Source organism: Manis pentadactyla, chromosome 8 (assembly GCF_030020395.1).
Source record: "Manis pentadactyla isolate mManPen7 chromosome 8, mManPen7.hap1, whole genome shotgun sequence".
Classification (NCBI taxonomy): domain Eukaryota; kingdom Metazoa; phylum Chordata; class Mammalia; order Pholidota; family Manidae; genus Manis; species Manis pentadactyla.
Window position 1 is genome coordinate 21879189 of NC_080026.1, and position 18076 is coordinate 21897264.

Genomic DNA, 18076 nt, shown 5'->3' on the forward strand with positions numbered 1-18076 from the left:
CTCCCAGAGCATCGGAGCATCAGTGCTTTGGGGCGGAGGAGGCCGTGCCTTTTACCACGTGCCCTGGCGAGAGGCACACATACCGATCTGGGCCGAGTGGGCCCTCCTGGCCATGTTCTTGGCCCGCACGGCCTCCTTGATGCGATCCACCTCCTGCTGGTAGCGCTTGCGGTCCCGCATGGCGTTCTCCTTGGCCTCCTTCAGCGCGCTCTCCAGGGCCTTGACGCGCTCTGCCGTGGCGCGCAGCCGCTTCTCCAGCTTGGGCAGCTCACAGCGCAGGTCTGCGTTGTCCCGGACCAGCTGGGGCAGCAGGTTGGAGGGAGAGGCAATGAGTTACCGGGGAGACAGTGGGGGCAGGAGGGGCAGACCCACTGCAGGGGGTGAAGGAAGTGACGGGAGAGCAGCTAGAGGCAGACTCTGCAGCTGAACCACCACTCGGCCAGGTTGTCCTGAAAAGTCCAGATGACTATAAACTCTGGGAGCACCAGAAGAAAATAAAAATCCCATACCCTGGGGCTCCAACTTGCTAAACTCATGATTGACAGGTACAAGGAAGTGGGGAGGGGTATGAAATTAAAAGCCATTTCCAGCCACAGGAAACTTTCAGGCTAGGGTAGGACTTACTTCCCCTTTTGTATGAGTTGAGGCGGTGGGTGCCCTCGTATGAGAAAGTTGACCACTCAGACATGAGCATGTGACAGCTACAAAGGGAAAAGTAAGTTCAAGGGCACTCAGTGAATGGCATGCCAGTTCTGCAGCTCTCTGGAGGCTTCCTTCCATGCAGGACATGTCTGCACCAGCATGTGGTTCGGACCCCACTTTGCAACACACTTAGAGGCTAACAGTAGCCTGAGAAACTGCTCATCCTTTCATCACCAGGACCCTCAATTAAGCAGCAACAGACTTGCCCTGGGTTAAGATAGGTCAAGAGCCAGCTGTTACTTCCTGACCATCAGACTCAGTCTAAGTCCTTCAATCACTACAAGTCTCATCTATAAAAAAGGTATTACATAATAGGACCATTATAGGGATCCAAGTGGATCAAGAAAAGTTCTGAAAATCAGAGCTATCTCTGGGTCCATGCCTGGGTCCTTTGCCCCATTTCCCAGCACTAGTCTAGCGGAAAAGAGTAGGTTTATAATAAAAATTTATTAAATTCATGAATAAAATAATTAAACAATTTCACAGCCTGATTCAAGTTTCCTAGCAGTTGCTGCTTTTATGTTTCGCATCACCAAGATGCTTGAACGACTTCAACCATATTGAATCTGTCACCCTCCCTTTGGGAAAAAATTCCCTATCGGTGACTCTGAAGAGGACTTAACCAGGCAAAGAGAAATGACATCTGCTCATCCATGTGGTCTGAACCATTTTTGTCATATCCCAAATCTTTAGGGTTTAGAGGAAGTGGTCATGAACATTCCAGCATTTAAACAAAAAGGAGAAAAACTGCCTAAATCACCAGTAGGATTATTGCTCTTTGTTTTTCCAGACAAACTCCAGGGCACTGCAGGAACCTGAGAGGCTGCCCAAGAGGGTGGCGGAAAAGAGAGGGGTGGTCTGGTCCCAGGTCTCCCAGCCACAGGATGAAGCAAGTCACTTCCTCTCCCAGTTTCCTCATCTGTAAAAATAAGGGGCCTGACCCGGCTTGGTGGTATCTACTTTGCATTCTGTGGAGCCCTGGGGCCGACAGGGGGGTGGGATGGGGGCCTCAGAGGCATCATGAAGGCCACTGAGGCCAGCTGGGGTCTGAGGCTGGAACTGGAGGCAGATGGAAAAGACAGGACTCTGAACATGCCACTGCCCAGACCCCAGAGAGCTCAAATGCAATTCCTTAGATTTGGCTTTGATAAAAGAAGAGTATTTTATATATAAGGGAAGTACCGAGGACTAACAGATTTCAAGGACTCTTCCAGCATCAGTGTTGTCTGCTGACTACAGTCCTTTAGCCTTCAGTACCAGAGCTTGCTCCCTGCACTGTGGCTAAGCTTAACAAGGCTTCTTTCCAGGAGAGAGAGAAAGAAGCAGAAGGACGCCGGCACAACTCTCCTACCTGTTTGTGAACCTTAGTGAGCTGCTCCAGGTTATTCTCCAGGAAGGAAATTTTCTGCTTCTGGGCAGCACTGCCCCCTCCATCATCGCTGTCCAGCTCCACACTCTGCTCCAACATGAAGGGGTCAGCGGGCCAGGCCTCCACCCTGCCCACCCTCAGCCCAGCCCAATGTGGTTCACACATTCTAAATCTTCCTTAAAAACAAAAACCTTAATCCCAATAAGGGCTATTCTGAAAGTGAATATAAAGAGAGGTTCTAAGAGTCTACACTCAATGACTTTCCCAAGTAATTTCCTTGGTTGGGGTGGGAAGTGTTAGAAGTGCTCTTTTTTAGAGGGCTGGAAAAAAAAAACCTTCAGATCTCCTTTTGGAAAGATACAGATTAGCTCTCTCTGTGAAATATACCTCTCCCTTACAGGCAGGCAGAGACTCTCCTTTTCAAAAAGAATCATCCAAAACCTCCGTAAGAAAAATAGCAGTGTGAAACCATAAACCCAAGACCTAAATTTGGTATCAAACATTGCAACGGAGATAACAAGTCACCAAGCTGTGGGCAAGTGTCTGTGGGCCCACTGGGAAGTCTCAATGGCTTCTGCCTGTCAGTTTAGCTCCTAATTCCATGAAATGCCTTAATGAATCCATCTCAAACTAGAGTGCTGTGCCGGATAAGCTCTTGAAATTGATTAGACTTTGAGACTGACGAAAACCCTGCCCTCCTGACACTGCCAAGCTGACTGGCCAGATAAGTTGGGAAATACTTGTGCAAACACATCCTGGAGTCCAAAAATGGCAGAGCATGGCTGCTTCATCTGATTACAAGAGAAATCACCATTCTTTTTCTGAGAGTTGATGGCAAGATGAGCCATCTTCAACTCAAACATCTCCAGGCTCAATCCTCATGCAGAGGAAGGTTGGTTAAAATCCAGAATGCTGGGCCCTCCCTCCCAGCCCGTCTCTGATGCAGGGGATCGTGGGCTGGGCAGATCCTTTAGAATCTGCATATTTGGCAAATCCCCAGGAGATGCCAACACTGCTGGTCAGGTGACCACACCGAGAACCACTGGTTTAACCAGAGTCCTCCCTGTCATGAAACCAGGGAAGTCTGATCTCAAGCTCTTCAAGCCCCTCACCTCCCTCAGACCACCTCCTCCCGCCACCTGAGCCTCTCCAGATCTTGTCTTCAGCTCTGTCTCCTTCCCCGTCCCCTCTGGCCCCTCTCTCCTACCTGGTCCAGGTCCTATAGTCTGGTCTCTATTGATGATTGTGGTTACCACCTACCTGCCTGATCATTGTCATTCAGGCCTTGAAATCTCTTGTCATTCTTTACCCTATTTTATTACTTGCCTCCAAACTCCCTAGGCCTGTGCTGTCCAGGGCCACGGCCAATCCATGCTCTAACCTGCAGCTGGAGACTCACACCTCTGCGTAGCAATCCTCTTACTCATCCCTAGCAAATCCCCCCAAGCGCCCGAGCTTCCTCCAGTCTCCACAGGCTGCCCATTCTCTTCCTTATCCACCAAGCAAGGAGCCTCCACATGAACGGGGCAGATCAGAGTCACCAGATATCTCTCTTTCCATTGTTATACATTCCCTGTAAATGTCACCATTTGACTTCTCCTCTGCTCCTTGCCAAGAAAACACGTCTCTTCCTCTTACCAAGCCTAATACATCCATCTGTGCTTTCTTTGGTCCCTCAAAGATCTGATTCCATCAATCACCTCCTCTTTTTTATGTATTTCACCTCTTTTCTTTGGCTCCTTCACACAGGCTTGTATGCACACACCCATGCGCTCACATGCACACACACACACACAGTTTTCTTAAACATACCTTCTTTCCATCCTACTACTCCTCTGGATATGGCCCACTGCTCCTTACCCTTCGCTTTTGACCATTCTTAAAGAGAGGCCTCCTGTCTGCTTCCACCATCCCCTCCCTCCTGCAGCCTGTGTGAGCTGCCCTGGGGACTCACAGATGGAGACTCCCCAAGACCCTGTGTGTGGCATGAGGACCAAAGGACACCCTGGCCAGAAGTCACCCAGGCCTCCATTCCAGGCCTGTCTCTGGCACTTCCCAGCTGTGTGATCCCGGGCCAGCTGTTTAACCTCTGAGCCTATCTCCACATCTGCAAAACACAACACTGAGAACCACTTATATGGCTGCTGGGAAAAACAAAAAAGAAACCGTATGTTAAGTGCTTCATACACCTAACCCAGCTCATAGAAGGCAAATATGAGGCTTCCCTGGGTTCAGGGCAACCCTTCTGACAAGACCCTCTGGGATTCCCCTGCATCACGCACAGCCGCTGTCACACTAACTCCAAACAAATGTGTGTTTGTTTCAAATGAAGGCCAGGAAGAGGATTATAACTTTCTCTAACTAAGAAGGAAAAATCAGATGGAAAAAAATGTTCTCAAGTATTTTTTTGGCCTCTAGCACATTCTTTTAATAATATTCTCTAGCATATGAAGTAATTAATTTTTCAGCATAACCAGCCCCAATTTAAGGAACTGATCTCTCAACTGAAAAGAATTCTTTCTGGCCATCTTTTCTTGTCAGTCCCGTCTACACAAAATAGAACTCACTTTTTTAACTCGGGCAGTCAGGTCCTGGACAAATAGTTTACGGAGATTATGTAGAGTCTGCAATTCTCGAGACTGGAAGAGAAGAGCATTAAAATGCCTCATCAGTAGAGGAAACAGTGACTTTATGACACACTTGGGACCATCAACCCCAGACATCTCCACACACGCAGTGCACCCCACTGTCAAAGCCATGGGGCTCCCACACTTCCTCTGCCTTGCCCACCACCCCACCCACCTCCTCAGCTGGGTGTCCTCTCTGGAGCGCCCTGTGGTGCTGAGACTGGGGACAAAAACAGTGAACAGCCAATGAGAACAAAGCCTGCTTGTTTGCTGTCTTCTGAGTAGAACCTTTCTCTTCCCCCTCAACCACACCTCCTAGTGACCTGGTTGGCACCAGAATGGATTCTTTTCCTCCTCTAATTTGTCGCACATACGTTACGCAAAATGCCAGCAAGTTTAAATGAAAAGTTAGCCACAATTTCCCCCACCCTCACTAACTGACATTAATCACATTTCTACACCCCCTTCTGGCCCTGGTCCATTTATTTTGCTTTATGTCACTGCGACTGAGGTGAGGCAGCTGGTGGATTTTCCACCAGGTAGTCCCTGGCAACTATCTAACCTTTCTGTGCCTCCGTTTTTCACTTGTGACCTGGGTATAAAAACAGTAGTTGCCTCTTAGTTGTTGCCAAAATTAAATGAGATGATGCTTACAAAACTCTCACAACAGCTTCTGGCACACAGCAGGTGGTCAATAAACATTAGTTAGGATTAATTTACTGATGTATCGTCTTTGACAGTCATTTCCTAATTAGGCATTTATCGTTTCCTTTTGTTGCTGTTACAATTTTCAGGGTAATTAACTCCTTGGGGACCCCTTTTTTTCCTTCATTTTGGATATTTTCTGCAAAGGAACCCTTTGGGAATTAGACTGCTAAGACAAGGGTCTGAGTTGTACCCTGTGACCTTTGTTAACAAGATCAGAAAACCAAATTGTTTCTTGCTATTTAAGTGTCCAGTTAGTTACTACAGGAGATATGATTAGGTCCTTGCAAAATTTTTCCCATAAGAGAGGAGCTTTCAAGACACATTTATACTTTCCACTCTGCCTAAGTTGACTTACTCTAACAGAATGTCAAGGGATGAAGCTCACACACGCTCACAGAAAAAAGAAACAGGCCAGAAAGCCATGGAAACACTAAGTTTCTTGAAATAATGGTTCTGTGTTAATTTAAGGTCTTATTACTTGGTCCAATTCTGCAATTCTGTGTTGAAATAAGAAGCACCTAAAGTCAATTGCTTCCTTGAAGAGGCAAATTACTTTCTGCAGGAAGCCAAAGGGTCTGTTACTATGAATACTGTGCACATTGTACCTGTCCAAGGCTTAGCCACCTTCCAGGGCAGGCACAGGGGTGCAGCCCAGTGCTCACATTTATGCAAACATGAATGCTGTTCCACACCCCTGCTCGGGGGAGCTCAGCTCCCATAACCCTGCTCTGCGTACACATCCTCCTGCTTCAGGGATTTTGTTACTGACTGAACTGTAATCACAGTAAATATTTACCATGGAAAAAGCCACCATACTAAAGGGAAATGAGAAGACAAGGATGACTAGTCAAAGAGCCAGGAATTCCTTTGGGGCCTCAGTACCAGATGAGACGGAGTCCAGAGTTTGATGACTGTTTCTCATTTCTGTTTGTTTTAGGTGAATTCAACAGCTTGGGAGGGGCAGTTAAAGAGCTTTAACATCATTTGCAAGACTTATGCCGAAGCAGTCGTCATCAAGCTTCCTGCAGTAAAGAATTTACTTCCATCATATTATCATTCCCTCACCCCACCCAACTCCCCTCAGATCTTTCCCTGTCACAGACCGTTGCCCTCTGTGTAAGAGCTCAGGGCTCAGCTTCCTGTCACAGTGGATATGCGGCGGGACAAGAGAGGTGGAAACAGGCCCATCAGCAGCAGGAGGAGGGGTCCAGCCCCAGAGCCCAGACAAAGCCAGATGGCTGCCCTGGGCCCCAGGGTTGCCCTTGACAGTTGTCAGCCTTTTCCAATGTCATCCCCAAGAGTTGGCTTCACAGACTCCAAGCCCTGGATGGCACATGCCATCCCCTGCTCTGCGCAGATGCTCAAGGAGGTAGAATGGGCCTTCAGCTAAGGAGGGACCAGGATCGGTCAGCCAAGGGCAGCAAGCCTGCTTCTGAAGATCATTCACAGCTTGGGAGGACTCCGACATTAGGTTCAGTGGGAACATCCCAGTCTGAAATGGCACATGCTGTGGGGTTCTAGTTTTTTTTTTTTGAGAGGGCATCTCTCATATTTATTGATCAAATGGTTGTTAACAACAATAAAATTGTGTATAGGGGACTCAATGCACAATCATTAATCAACCCCAAGCCTAATTCTCAACAGTCTCCAATCTTCTGAAGCATAATGAACAAGTTCTTACATGGTGAACAAATTCTTACACAGTGAATAAGTTCTTACATGGTGAACAGTGCAAGGGCAGTCATCACAGACACTTTCGGTTTTTGATCACGCATTATGAACTATAACCAATCAGGTCAAATATGAATATTCATTTGATTTTTATACTTGATTTATATGTGAATCCCACATTTCTCCCTTATTATTATTATTATTATTATTATTATTATTATTATGTTTAATAAAATGCTGAAGTGGTAGGTAGATGCAAGATAAAGGTAGAAAACATAGTTTAGTGCTGTAAGAGGGCAAATGTAGACGATCAGGTGTGTGCCTATAGACTAAGTATTAATCCAAGCTAGACAAGGGCAACAAAACATTGTGGGGTTCTAGTTTTAAAAAGGGTATGTGGGTGATGGTGACAGCCAGAGAGACAAAGGGAGCCACTGGGTCAGTGGATCTGTCCCTGGGGAATGACTGGGTGTGCCTGGCGAGTGTGCGAGTGGGAGGAGCAGGCGTGGGAGTGAGCATGGGACTGTGAGTGAGTGGTGGGGTTAGAAGGGGTGGACAATAGGCAGAGGCTGGTGAGGAATGTGTTTGGTGGAAGAATGCACTCAAAACATCAAAAAGGTGAGGGAATGTGCTCCAGTGTATGAGAGGGAGCATGTGGGGGAGTGTAAGCCCAAGTGCAGGGGAGCCAGTGACAGTGAATAAGCATGAGTGTGAGTGCTTGGCAGTGTGTGCGTGTAAATGTGCACACATGGGAATGTGTCAGGGAGAATGTACTGAGAGCATCTGTGCAAGGGTGAGTGAGTGACTGTGTCAATGTGTGGGTGTGAGTAAAGATGTGAGTGGAGGATGAGCAAGAATGTGAATGAGTTCATAAGAATGACTTGTGAGCACAAGTGTGCGTGTATGAGTGAGTGTGAATGTGTGTGTGCGTTATGGGGGTGTGCTGAGTCTATGCATGTAAGCTGTAAGCACGTGTGTGTGGATGTGGGGGAGCACAGATGTGAGAACACAAATGTGATGGCCTGCGGCTGTGTGTGAGTGACTGTGACTTGTGGGGTGTGGGGTGTGTATGAGAGAACGTGATTGTGCATGAGTGTGAATGAGACCGCAAGGGAGAGGGAGGGAAAGAGTAACCATCTGTATGAGAGAATGGGAGGGCAGGTGTGGCAGGATGAGAGGGTGGCTAAGAGTTCATGGGGGTCAAGGAAGAGAAGATACTAAAATATTTCTCTCTGGTTGGTGGGAATATAGTAGGTCAATATTCAATATCTGTCTGAATTTTTATAATTATCTATAATTATGGGTCACTTCTTTGGTAAAACATAGATGAGGCAATTGCCTGGCTTCGTTTCAGCTTCCTTTGGATGCACCAATCTTACTTCCGTCCTTGATGGCTTGTGCCCTCCATCCCTCCACCTGGCTTTGAGGAGCAGCTAACACCCGCCCAGGAGCAGACTCGGGTGCACCCGTGGGCATCCACCTGCCCACAGCCTGGGGTCACCAGGTTTTTGTAAACAGGCTCAGTCCCACATAAATTCACAAGGTGAACAAATGGAATAAAAATGTATGACTGTATCAAAACAGCAGCTTCTCTCAGTTGGTATGCCATGAGAAATGACTGACATGTTTTCATCAAGTTGAGGGCCTGTGCTGGGACGGTCTCTTTCCAAACACTGGCTGCATGGCACTTCGAAGGGCCCTTGAGGGCAGCCACCCTTCAGAGAAGCGGCAACGGAAGTTAACCAGAGCAGACAAACCCAAAGAATTCAGATTCAGGATGGAGAAAAACAACCGGGACTTCAAATGATGAGCCCTTCCAAAGGTAAGTGCATCTGTCACACCTCTGCCCCAAGCCCTGGGGATCTCAAGGCCCTACCTGGCCTGCACCTCCTCTCACCTTGACCTCTCTGCACCCGCATCCTACCCCCCTCCTTCTCTTGGCCACAGCTACGTTGAGCCCCTTGCTCTCCCCCAACAGGCCATGCATAGGCTCAGCAACACTGCTGCCTTTGCCTGGAAGGCTCTTCCCTCCAACATACCCATGACTCACTCTTTCACCTGCTTCAATAGTCCCTGATCAAATGTCACCCCCTCATGGGGATTTCCCCAACCACCACCCTCTGTACTTCCTACAACCACCTCATGGAGGTCATGATTCACTCCCTCACTGTTCACTGCCTGTCCCCGCCAGCCGTGGGTAAGCTTCACAAGGGCCAGGGTCTTCTCTCTGTCTTGTACTGATACAACCCAAGCACCCGAAGAATGCCAGCATTTACTAGGTGCTCAGTAAATATCCACTGAATGTTGAATGGAAGTCACTATGTGCAAAGGCTGTGAAATAGCAGGCACTGATTTGCAAGTCAGTCTGGTTCTCACTCAGGGCTCCAGGGTTACAGCACTCAGGATGGATGGATGGGTGCGTGGGTGGGTGGAGGATGGTTAATCATTCTGTCAAGATTTGGGGAATAAATTCTACAACTCTCACTTTTCACAGGATGTTATGTCTAAAGTGATATGCAAGTAAGGCATACATAAAGTATTAGAATAAACAAATTCAACAAATCATAAACTCTGGACTTTCAGACTAAAACGAGTTGGGCAACAAGATGACATACCACTGTTTCCTCCAGCCCCTTTAGGTCCTCTCTGGCTTGTTCCCTTTTGTCATTGAGCAACCTAAAAAACAAAAAGGGGTCATGAACCACAAAGGGGCATCAGAGACTTCAACAGATGCCATTTGCATCTGCAGAGAAATCAGTAAAACCAACTCGCACAAATAGCCATGGTCTGTTTTTAAATTGGCTTGACCTACCCAGACTATTTGGGTATCTGAATCACAAAAGTAGACTTTTAAGACTTCAAAAGGGATGAGAGAAAGCAGAGGAAATATATTCAATGCACTCACAGGAGCTTTTCCAGTTTCATTTCTCTCTCCTGGTCCTCTATTTTCAGCTTATTATAATCAGAACTGAGCTTCTCCTGTTCCAGTTGCAGCTTCTGATTCAAACTGAAATTGAGAGGAAAAAGCAATACATTCCAATCTGAAATTCCGAGCATCTAGCTAAAGACATGGCTCTGTTCCAACCCTATCAGTTCTGTGCAATAAAGGTGGCAATTGTGGAGGATTTTGAGGGATCAGAGAGTAACCTCACAGCTTCCTCCCTGCCCAAGTGAAAACTAATTTCTGGGAACATCTAAGAGGCAGGAAACATATGGCTTTGAGGATGTATTTATAGTTAGCTTGTGCAAGGGCTTTGTGGAGGGGGAAGTAATGAGGCGGTGAAACGGCTGATATTCTAAAACAGAGAAAAAGATCTCCATCAGAAGAATTCTGCTGTCTGCCCTACGGACGGCACGCCCCCACTCAGTGAACCTTATTTGGTCTTTTCAACCTTCCCTTCCTCTCTGGCCAGATGATCTGAAAACATCTCCTGAGTCCAAATCGCAGGCTGACGCAGGGACAGTTCCACCTGGTGAAGTTTTCAGGAGGGGGTTGACAGGGAGGAACCACGAGGCCCAGCATCTGGTGCAAAACAGAAACTCACCATCTGGTCGGGGGCATTTGGTCCACATTTCCAGCAGCACAGGGCTTATGAAACCTTTTGTATGGCTATGCCTACGCAGCCATAAAGGAACAGATTCTACACTCTCTGAAGGAAAACCCAGGGTCCATTGGAAAGGCACAGGTCAAGGAAATTTCCCCACCTACTAACTGACTCACTGAACCTCCCTCCTCTTCCTTCCCAGTGGAGCGTTTTGAGGGTGGTTAATAAGAATAAAGGACAGGAAAGCACCAAAAGACCAATAGCCGGGGCTGGCCCAGACAGAGAAGGGAGGGGCCGTGCTAAGGGCTTCCTTTAGGCCCACTGTGTGCACAGAGCCCGATCATGCTCTTGCTTGGGTTACCATCCTCCTCTTTAGAATGCAGACGTGCTGGGCAAGCAGCTCATGGGCACTGAAAGGAGATTAGGATCAGTAGTCTGGAGAATTAGAATCAGGGAACTCCAGGTGGGTTCTATTAAGCAGCATGACCCTGTGTAAATCATTTAACCTTGCTTCCTGTGTAGGATTCTGGTTCTTCATCTACAGAAAGTGGGAGGGGCGGGAACCTTTAGTCCAGACCTGGGGAGGTAGGGATGGAACTGTATTCAACATAATTGGGTTTGTTTTCCTACATCTTTTATTTGGGGCAGTAAAAAAACATTATTATGCCAAGAGTTTCAAGGACTGCCCATGAGCTCACTGTGCAAAGCATTCAGGAATCACCCTCAGGAGAAGGTCCTGTAGGCCCCTCCCTGCTTGGTGACTTGTGCTGCTGATGAGGCAAGAAGGCAACAGAGGGTGAGGGAGAGGGAGAGGGTCTCAGGGACAGGGACTCTTTCATGGGCTGCCATAGGACAGGATGGCCCCGAGGGGCATCACCACAGACAGGATGATGCCACCCTAGCAAATGCCACAGGTCCGCGAGCACAGACACATGACAGCATGGATCCCTAAGAAGTGTGCATGTGCAACCAGGGAACTCAGAATTTTGCTGTGTGCATATGAGTTGGGGTGAAGGACAGTAGGACCTGTCTTCTCTGGAATATTTATTAAAACATCAGAACCGAAGTCAGAACCAATGTAGGTAGGGTTGTGGGGTTTTTTTTTTTGTACTTTCACACACTGTCCCCACCTACTGGGACCTGTGTCTGCCCAGCTGAGTCACCAACATGACCCTGCCTTGCGGGCACCAGAAGGGCAGCTGGGCCCGCCCGCCACCTGCCCCTCGGGCTCCAGAGGCTCAGCTCCAGGTAGCACAAGAGCTCAGCAGCAGCACAGCCAGCCCACCGCGCCACCAGGGCTGAGCACAGGGCCCCAGGGCGAGGAGGACAGAGACCCTGGCTGGAAGCCACGTGTTTCCAGGGTGGCCCATGAGCCATGCCCACCCGACATCCTGGGAGCCCCCGTGCCCACTCACTCCCGAATCTCGTCAATGATTTTCTGCTTCTCCTCAATTTCATCTCGAAGTCTGGACAGCTGCTTCTGGTGAGCTTCCCGGTGACTCTCCATCTGTTGCTCCAGCGCCTTCTGCAAGCAGGGCCAAGAGAAACGTGTCACGCGCTCACTGGCTCTCGGCCCACGCCACGACAAGCTCGCATCACTGCGCCTCCCAGCCCTCACTCCTCAGCCGTCAGAGCCCAAAGCAGGGCCCCAGGACCCGCCTTGCTTTACTGGGACAGCAAAACTCAAAGATCTATTATGAAACAGAGTGGGTCCTAGGAGCAAATTAGCCTGTTAATTAAATAGTTTCCGCCAACTCTCTGCAGCTCACCTGAGCTACGTGGCCTCTCTCCGCAGGTCAGTCCGAGGGCACAGATCGTTCACTACCTGGTGACCTCAGACATACTGGGTAACCTGTGTGAGCTGTACTTTCTCTCCTTGGAAATGCAGGTAGGGACCTCTGCCTGCCCACTGCACAGATTTATGGTAATGCTCTAAGGAGACCTTTTCACTAACACAACGTGGAATGGGCAGGGGGGCTGTCAAGGTGAGGCACCACAGTGCTGCACATCAAAACTAATCAGAAGTCTACATTTTCTCATATCTTAATTTATTCATCTACAAATCTTATTTCCCAATCATTTTTCCTATACTGTTAAAAATGTGACCAAAAATAAAAGCTATCTGTGCTGACGATGGAATTCAAATTTGGGGTGTGTCTTTAAAAAGGTAGAAGGGAGAGATCTTGTCTTCCATTCAGAGGAGGGGCAAACATTTCTCCAGAAGCTAACCGGACAGTGTGGCCCGCACGGTGACAGGGAGGCGCTGCTCTCTGCCTTTTCAGCAGGACTGGGGAAGATAAAGGTACTCGTACAGCATGACTGTTACCTCCTGACACCTCAGGGCTTCTGGACACCCCCATCTTCTTATCATTCCTGAGCCAGACCACACTCCGCGAACAGCTTAGCAAGCCCAGCATCAGGCCCTCCCTGCCCTCCTACACTGCCACACACAGCCCTGAAGACAGATTTGCCTAGAACAGGAAAATCCAGTCCGAGCGCGTGCTGGGCTCAGTGCAGGAGCGGCATACACACCTTCATCTCCTCAGCGTCCTGCAGCCGGGTCAGGTGTTCCTTCTCCTTATCCTGGAAGCTGACTTCGTGCATTTTTTCTGTTTCAAATTTTAAATGATGGTTTAAGATTTAACTGGCAGGACTCACACCCAAAAGTACAAATCGAAATGACAAAAAATGGATAACAGCACTTGGAGTGAAACATGAGCTTGCATCACCAATGACAACCATGGTATGAAAGAACGTGCCTCCGAAGACGGACATCTGGCTGGAGAACGGCTACCCACTCCTGGGACAGGACCTAAGTCCTCTGGGAGAGGGGTGGCTGCCAGGCTCAAGGTGCGAACTTGAAGCAGGCCCCTCTACTGGCCTGGCTGTGTGTCGCTCGTGCCTCGGAGGGCAGGTTCCCCACCCGCCCTCAGTGAGCAACTCCTGGGACAATGTACACAGACATGCTCTGTACATTATCAAGCGCTCTGTGAGTGTTGGTGGCATTTGCAGTCATGCCACTCCTGGAGTTTCAGAAATAGCTAATTTACCTCCCATGGGTAAGCTGTTTATTCTCTAAGAATCTAGAGCAGGAAAACAATCTAAGGATAAGCACAGAGAAAATAGAAATATAAAACAAGACTCTCTCTATTAAACAGGAAGGCCCCATATTTGGGGCAGGGCTGCTGGGTGGCACACCCCCAGAGGGGCTGGTCCCAGCCCACTCGAGTTTGGCAACACTCCCTCAGCACACCCACGATGGGTGGTCTGAGCTGGGGGTGGGCTAGAGAGAGCAAAATGGTTGAAGACTGTGACATTCAAGTCATTAGGCTTCTCCCTAGTCTGTCTCACTTCATTTCAGGTCTACTTACTTTAATTTTATTTCTCAGTGGCACAACTGCAAAAGCCATTTACAGGAGGGGAAAGTTCTTTTCTGTCTGAGTTTCAGGTGGAGCACTCTACTGCAAACATCCATCCATTATCACATAAAGAAGGCACTACGAGGTCACGGAGGGGGCGGGTATGTTCTTTCTTTTTGAATCTGCCTTGGCATTTGAGACAACATGCATTTACCAAGCAAATAACTACACAACGATAAGAAATAAGAAAGGATAACATTGTCAGCAACCCCACCCTATCAAAACCATTGCATTTCAAGTATTAATCTCCAGGCCTTGGGACACAAGCACTCATTGATTTTTACATATTCTAACCACAGTAAAGATAAAATTGCATATCAGAATTTTTAATCTCAGGTTGCCTTGTAAGCACTGCTATACAGCCTTCACGTCCTTCATTTCCAACACGAAAACTGCTCTATTAAACAATATGCCATAGTTCAGTTAACTGTGGGATGTTTAGGTGGCTTCCTTTTTTTTCACTAATGTAGGTCATTCTGCAATGAGTATTTGACATTTGAGGATTCAAAGATTAGAAAAGTGTTACAATTATTAATATGCTTTTTCAAAATTCTTTCCAAAAGGACTCCAACAATTTTCACTGCTGCCCATGGTACATGTGTTCCTGTTTCACCACAATACACACATTCTTAATGCTGTTCCGGTTTCTGTATTTCTGGTTGCCTTTCCTGAATTTCTTCTCTTTCTTCATATTTATAGAGTGCTCCCTATGTCAGGCACTTTCCTAAGCCAAGGGGTGAAGAGGCTGCCTGACAATGGGAAGAGCTGTTCAAAGGATGGAGGATGCAGGTAAGTCTTTGGTGGAAGTCAGACTTTGGACTTTATATTGAGCAACGGGACACCATGGAAGAGTCAGAGGCATGGGGCTGCACACAGGTAGAATCTGATTTTTGAATAGCCTCTCGGGGGGCAGCACAGTGGCCAGACTGGGGGTGGGACCCTCAGTAGGTGGATGTGGCCTCAATTCTTAATTAGGATTAAGGAGAGTGACAATGGAGAGGAAGCTGAGCAGAACCAGAGGAGCAGATAGCAGGTCAGACAGATAGGCCTTGGTGACAGACCGGAGGCAGGAGAAGGAAGAAGATGCTGACTTGGGCAGCAGGATGGACTGGGAAAATGGGAAGAGCAGATAGAGGGTGGGGACAGTGTTCTAGATGTTTCTTCTTTTTTTCCCCTCCAATGATACTATTGTTTACAGTGGACCTAGAAATGCTTGAACTGCACAAAACCAGCCATCAAGAGTCCAGCCAACGAGAAAGTGTGAGGTTTAGGCTAAGAGTCTGACCCCTGCAAAGCAGTCATTTATTACCTTGGGCTCGGAGCTTAGCCAGCTCTTCACTAAGCGAGTCTTGGGACTCTTCCAGCTGCCTCCGCTTCTGCTCCATGTTCTGCATGTAGTCCGTCAGGGACTTGATCTTGGCTTCATGCTTTCAACAAGTAAATGACAAAAAGAAGGAGTGAATGAACAGCAAGCGGTCATCCTGGCCTGCCTGGGACTGTCCGACGGGAAAAGGCAACAGAGGAAGGGCTCTGGAGTCCCCTTTCTGAGTGCCAACACCCAAAGGGTGCACATTCCGCCCGTGGTGTGGGGTCTGGGATCACAGACCACGACGGTGCTGTTCCTCCTCTGCTTCACTCCCCATGGATCCGGCTCATGCTCACGCCCCTCCTAGCCATCCACTTAAGCAAGATAACAAAGCCCAGGCTGGTTTTCCTGCTCCTATGAACCTGCACCTCTGGATTCTATCTTTGCAGTTCAAATATTACGTCTTTTTCTGTTTCTCAAATATCCCGATTCCAATTTGCATTTTGCAGTTTCCTTTCTCTAGGAACTTCTCCCAGACACAGTCCTGCTAGATCCTTCTCACTCAGGCCCTGACATTTTCCTATAGCACGTGATTTTTTTGAACTTGTCAGCTCTATGAGGGTATAGAGTAGGTGCTTAATAAATATTAGTGGAATGACTGAATGAATGAATGAATGGCAGCTCATTGACTGAATAGGGACAGTAGTCACTTCTAGGGCAGAAACATATGGACACACTCCCCTCCAGATCTACAGGGTTCACATTTTGGCAGGAAGACCTTGGAGAATGAGCTCTAATCTAATGCAATAACCTCTGGGAAACGGGACTCAATCCCACAGTCATTGTATAAGCATAGCTTTTGGTGAAGAGGATGAGCATAAGCATGAAAGATAATAGCATTTTAGCTGGAAATATTTTGTCAGGTTGCTTAGATCATATGAGAAAATAAAGAGCCATGGTTTCTTTTACTTTTGAACCCTAAGAAATAATGATTGAGTCTTTGGCTTTGTGTAAATTGTAGCAGAGTATGAAACAGCACTTCAGGGAAAATTGTATTTGTTGCTCACATAGAAGGCACTAACCAACACAGGTGTTCTTTAACCACAACACATTCTAATAGTCTTGATTCCTGTCCCATATACCCCAAGTCAGGAAAACTGGGACCCCAATCCTGGGTGCCACACTTCGGAGCACCCCCCATGGAGCATCCTCTGCTTGCACCGCAATTCCACTGAGCAAAGGGTTCATATACACCAAGGTAGTGTGCCCACCTGGAACCCGTGTGCCCCTCCAGACCATACTCTGAGTGCTGGGACCCTAGAAACTCCCTGCACCAATGCCTAAGGCCCTCCCAGGGCTGGCACTGCGGCTTCCACCATCCATGTACAGATCACAGCGGGCCCTCTTACACGGCGCCACCAGTCCACAGAAAGCACAGAAGGGCCTCAGATGTGGAGGCTGGTATGTCCAGATGGAAAGAGAAGACGGTGGGCTACAGGACACAGAGCCCCTATCTGGACCCGTGCCTGGGCCCCCAGTGTCAGGGTCAGGACTATCCAACTGGACATGCTGTCAGTATAACGGGTGATCTGGAAATCACAGTTGAGGTGTATTGTGCCCTAATATTTATCATTTTTCTTCTCAATTTTTACAAAGTATATATAAAGACATCAAATAGTGAAGCCAGTCTAGAAACAGTGGTGTAAATTTCACCTAAGCCATTCCAACTTATCAACTATTTCTCCCTTATATTCCTGGTCTTACCTTTAAGAATGCATATTTTACACAGTTGCAAGGTATAACATAAATATAACTTAGCATTCTCATTCTCACTTTATATGATTACACTTTCCAAATGGCTAGGTGTTATACATTTTTTATAAGAGCTGCATGACATTCTTCCATGTAACTTTATGTTATTAGTCTATTAGATGTATTTGGGTATTTAATTCTATGATAATGTAAGTAATACTGCTCTCAACATCTTCCACATCAGCTTTTAATATTTTTAATCAGGAAATGATAATACCATATGAAATGAAAATTTTTATTTTCATTACCAATGAAAAATACCATACATGAAATTACTAAACCACAGTATACTTCCATTTTTATGGTGTTTCATTTCCAATGTGCTTTCGAAGAGGACTGATTAAATTATTCCTTTTTTCAACAGTGTAAATACATTTCATGATCACATGTCAGCACTGAGTAATCTTCTCAATACATTTTTGTTTATTCTGTTAGTTATAATAGGGAAACATGATGTTTTAATTTGCATCTCTTAGCTTATTATGGTGGGAGACAAGGAGACGAGAGATGGTTCTATGATTACACATGAGTATGTTTAAAAGCACACCAGAATATAGTACACTTTGGTCTCTCCTTGCTATTTGCTGTATCGCCCCATGGTGGCATCTGTTTCCCTCAGATGACTTCAGCTGCTTAAGTGCCTGGTGTTAAGGCAGCACACACTGGACCTCACTCAAAGATGCCTCGAGCCCCAAACCCCAAACTCAGTGACAGACCAGAAACCACGCTGCTGTTCCCTGAAATCACCTGCCTAAAATCAAAGCGCTATTCCAATGGGAAGAACAGTCTTAACTCTGAGCGAATGAAACATGCCCTGGGGCTTGAAAATCCCTTCAAGGCGTTAGGTTCACATGTACTTCAGTTTGAGTGTGAGCCCTGCTTTTCACTGGACAGTATATATATATGAGCTTGGAAAG

General features: G+C 47.3%; 1 protein-coding gene across 1 annotated transcript in view; it reads right to left on the reverse strand.

Moving 5' to 3' along the window:
• KIF5C (kinesin family member 5C) overlaps positions 1-18076 on the reverse strand; it is a 137736-nt gene that overhangs the window by 12664 nt on the left and 106996 nt on the right. The window contains exons 17-24 of the mRNA XM_036928306.2: positions 15351-15468; positions 13155-13231; positions 12038-12147; positions 9983-10084; positions 9693-9753; positions 4639-4710; positions 2054-2158; positions 84-300 (exon numbers count right to left, since the gene is read on the reverse strand). Of these exons, the coding sequence (XP_036784201.1) occupies positions 84-300; positions 2054-2158; positions 4639-4710; positions 9693-9753; positions 9983-10084; positions 12038-12147; positions 13155-13231; positions 15351-15468 (862 nt within the window). The remainder of the gene's footprint in view (positions 1-83; positions 301-2053; positions 2159-4638; positions 4711-9692; positions 9754-9982; positions 10085-12037; positions 12148-13154; positions 13232-15350; positions 15469-18076) is intronic.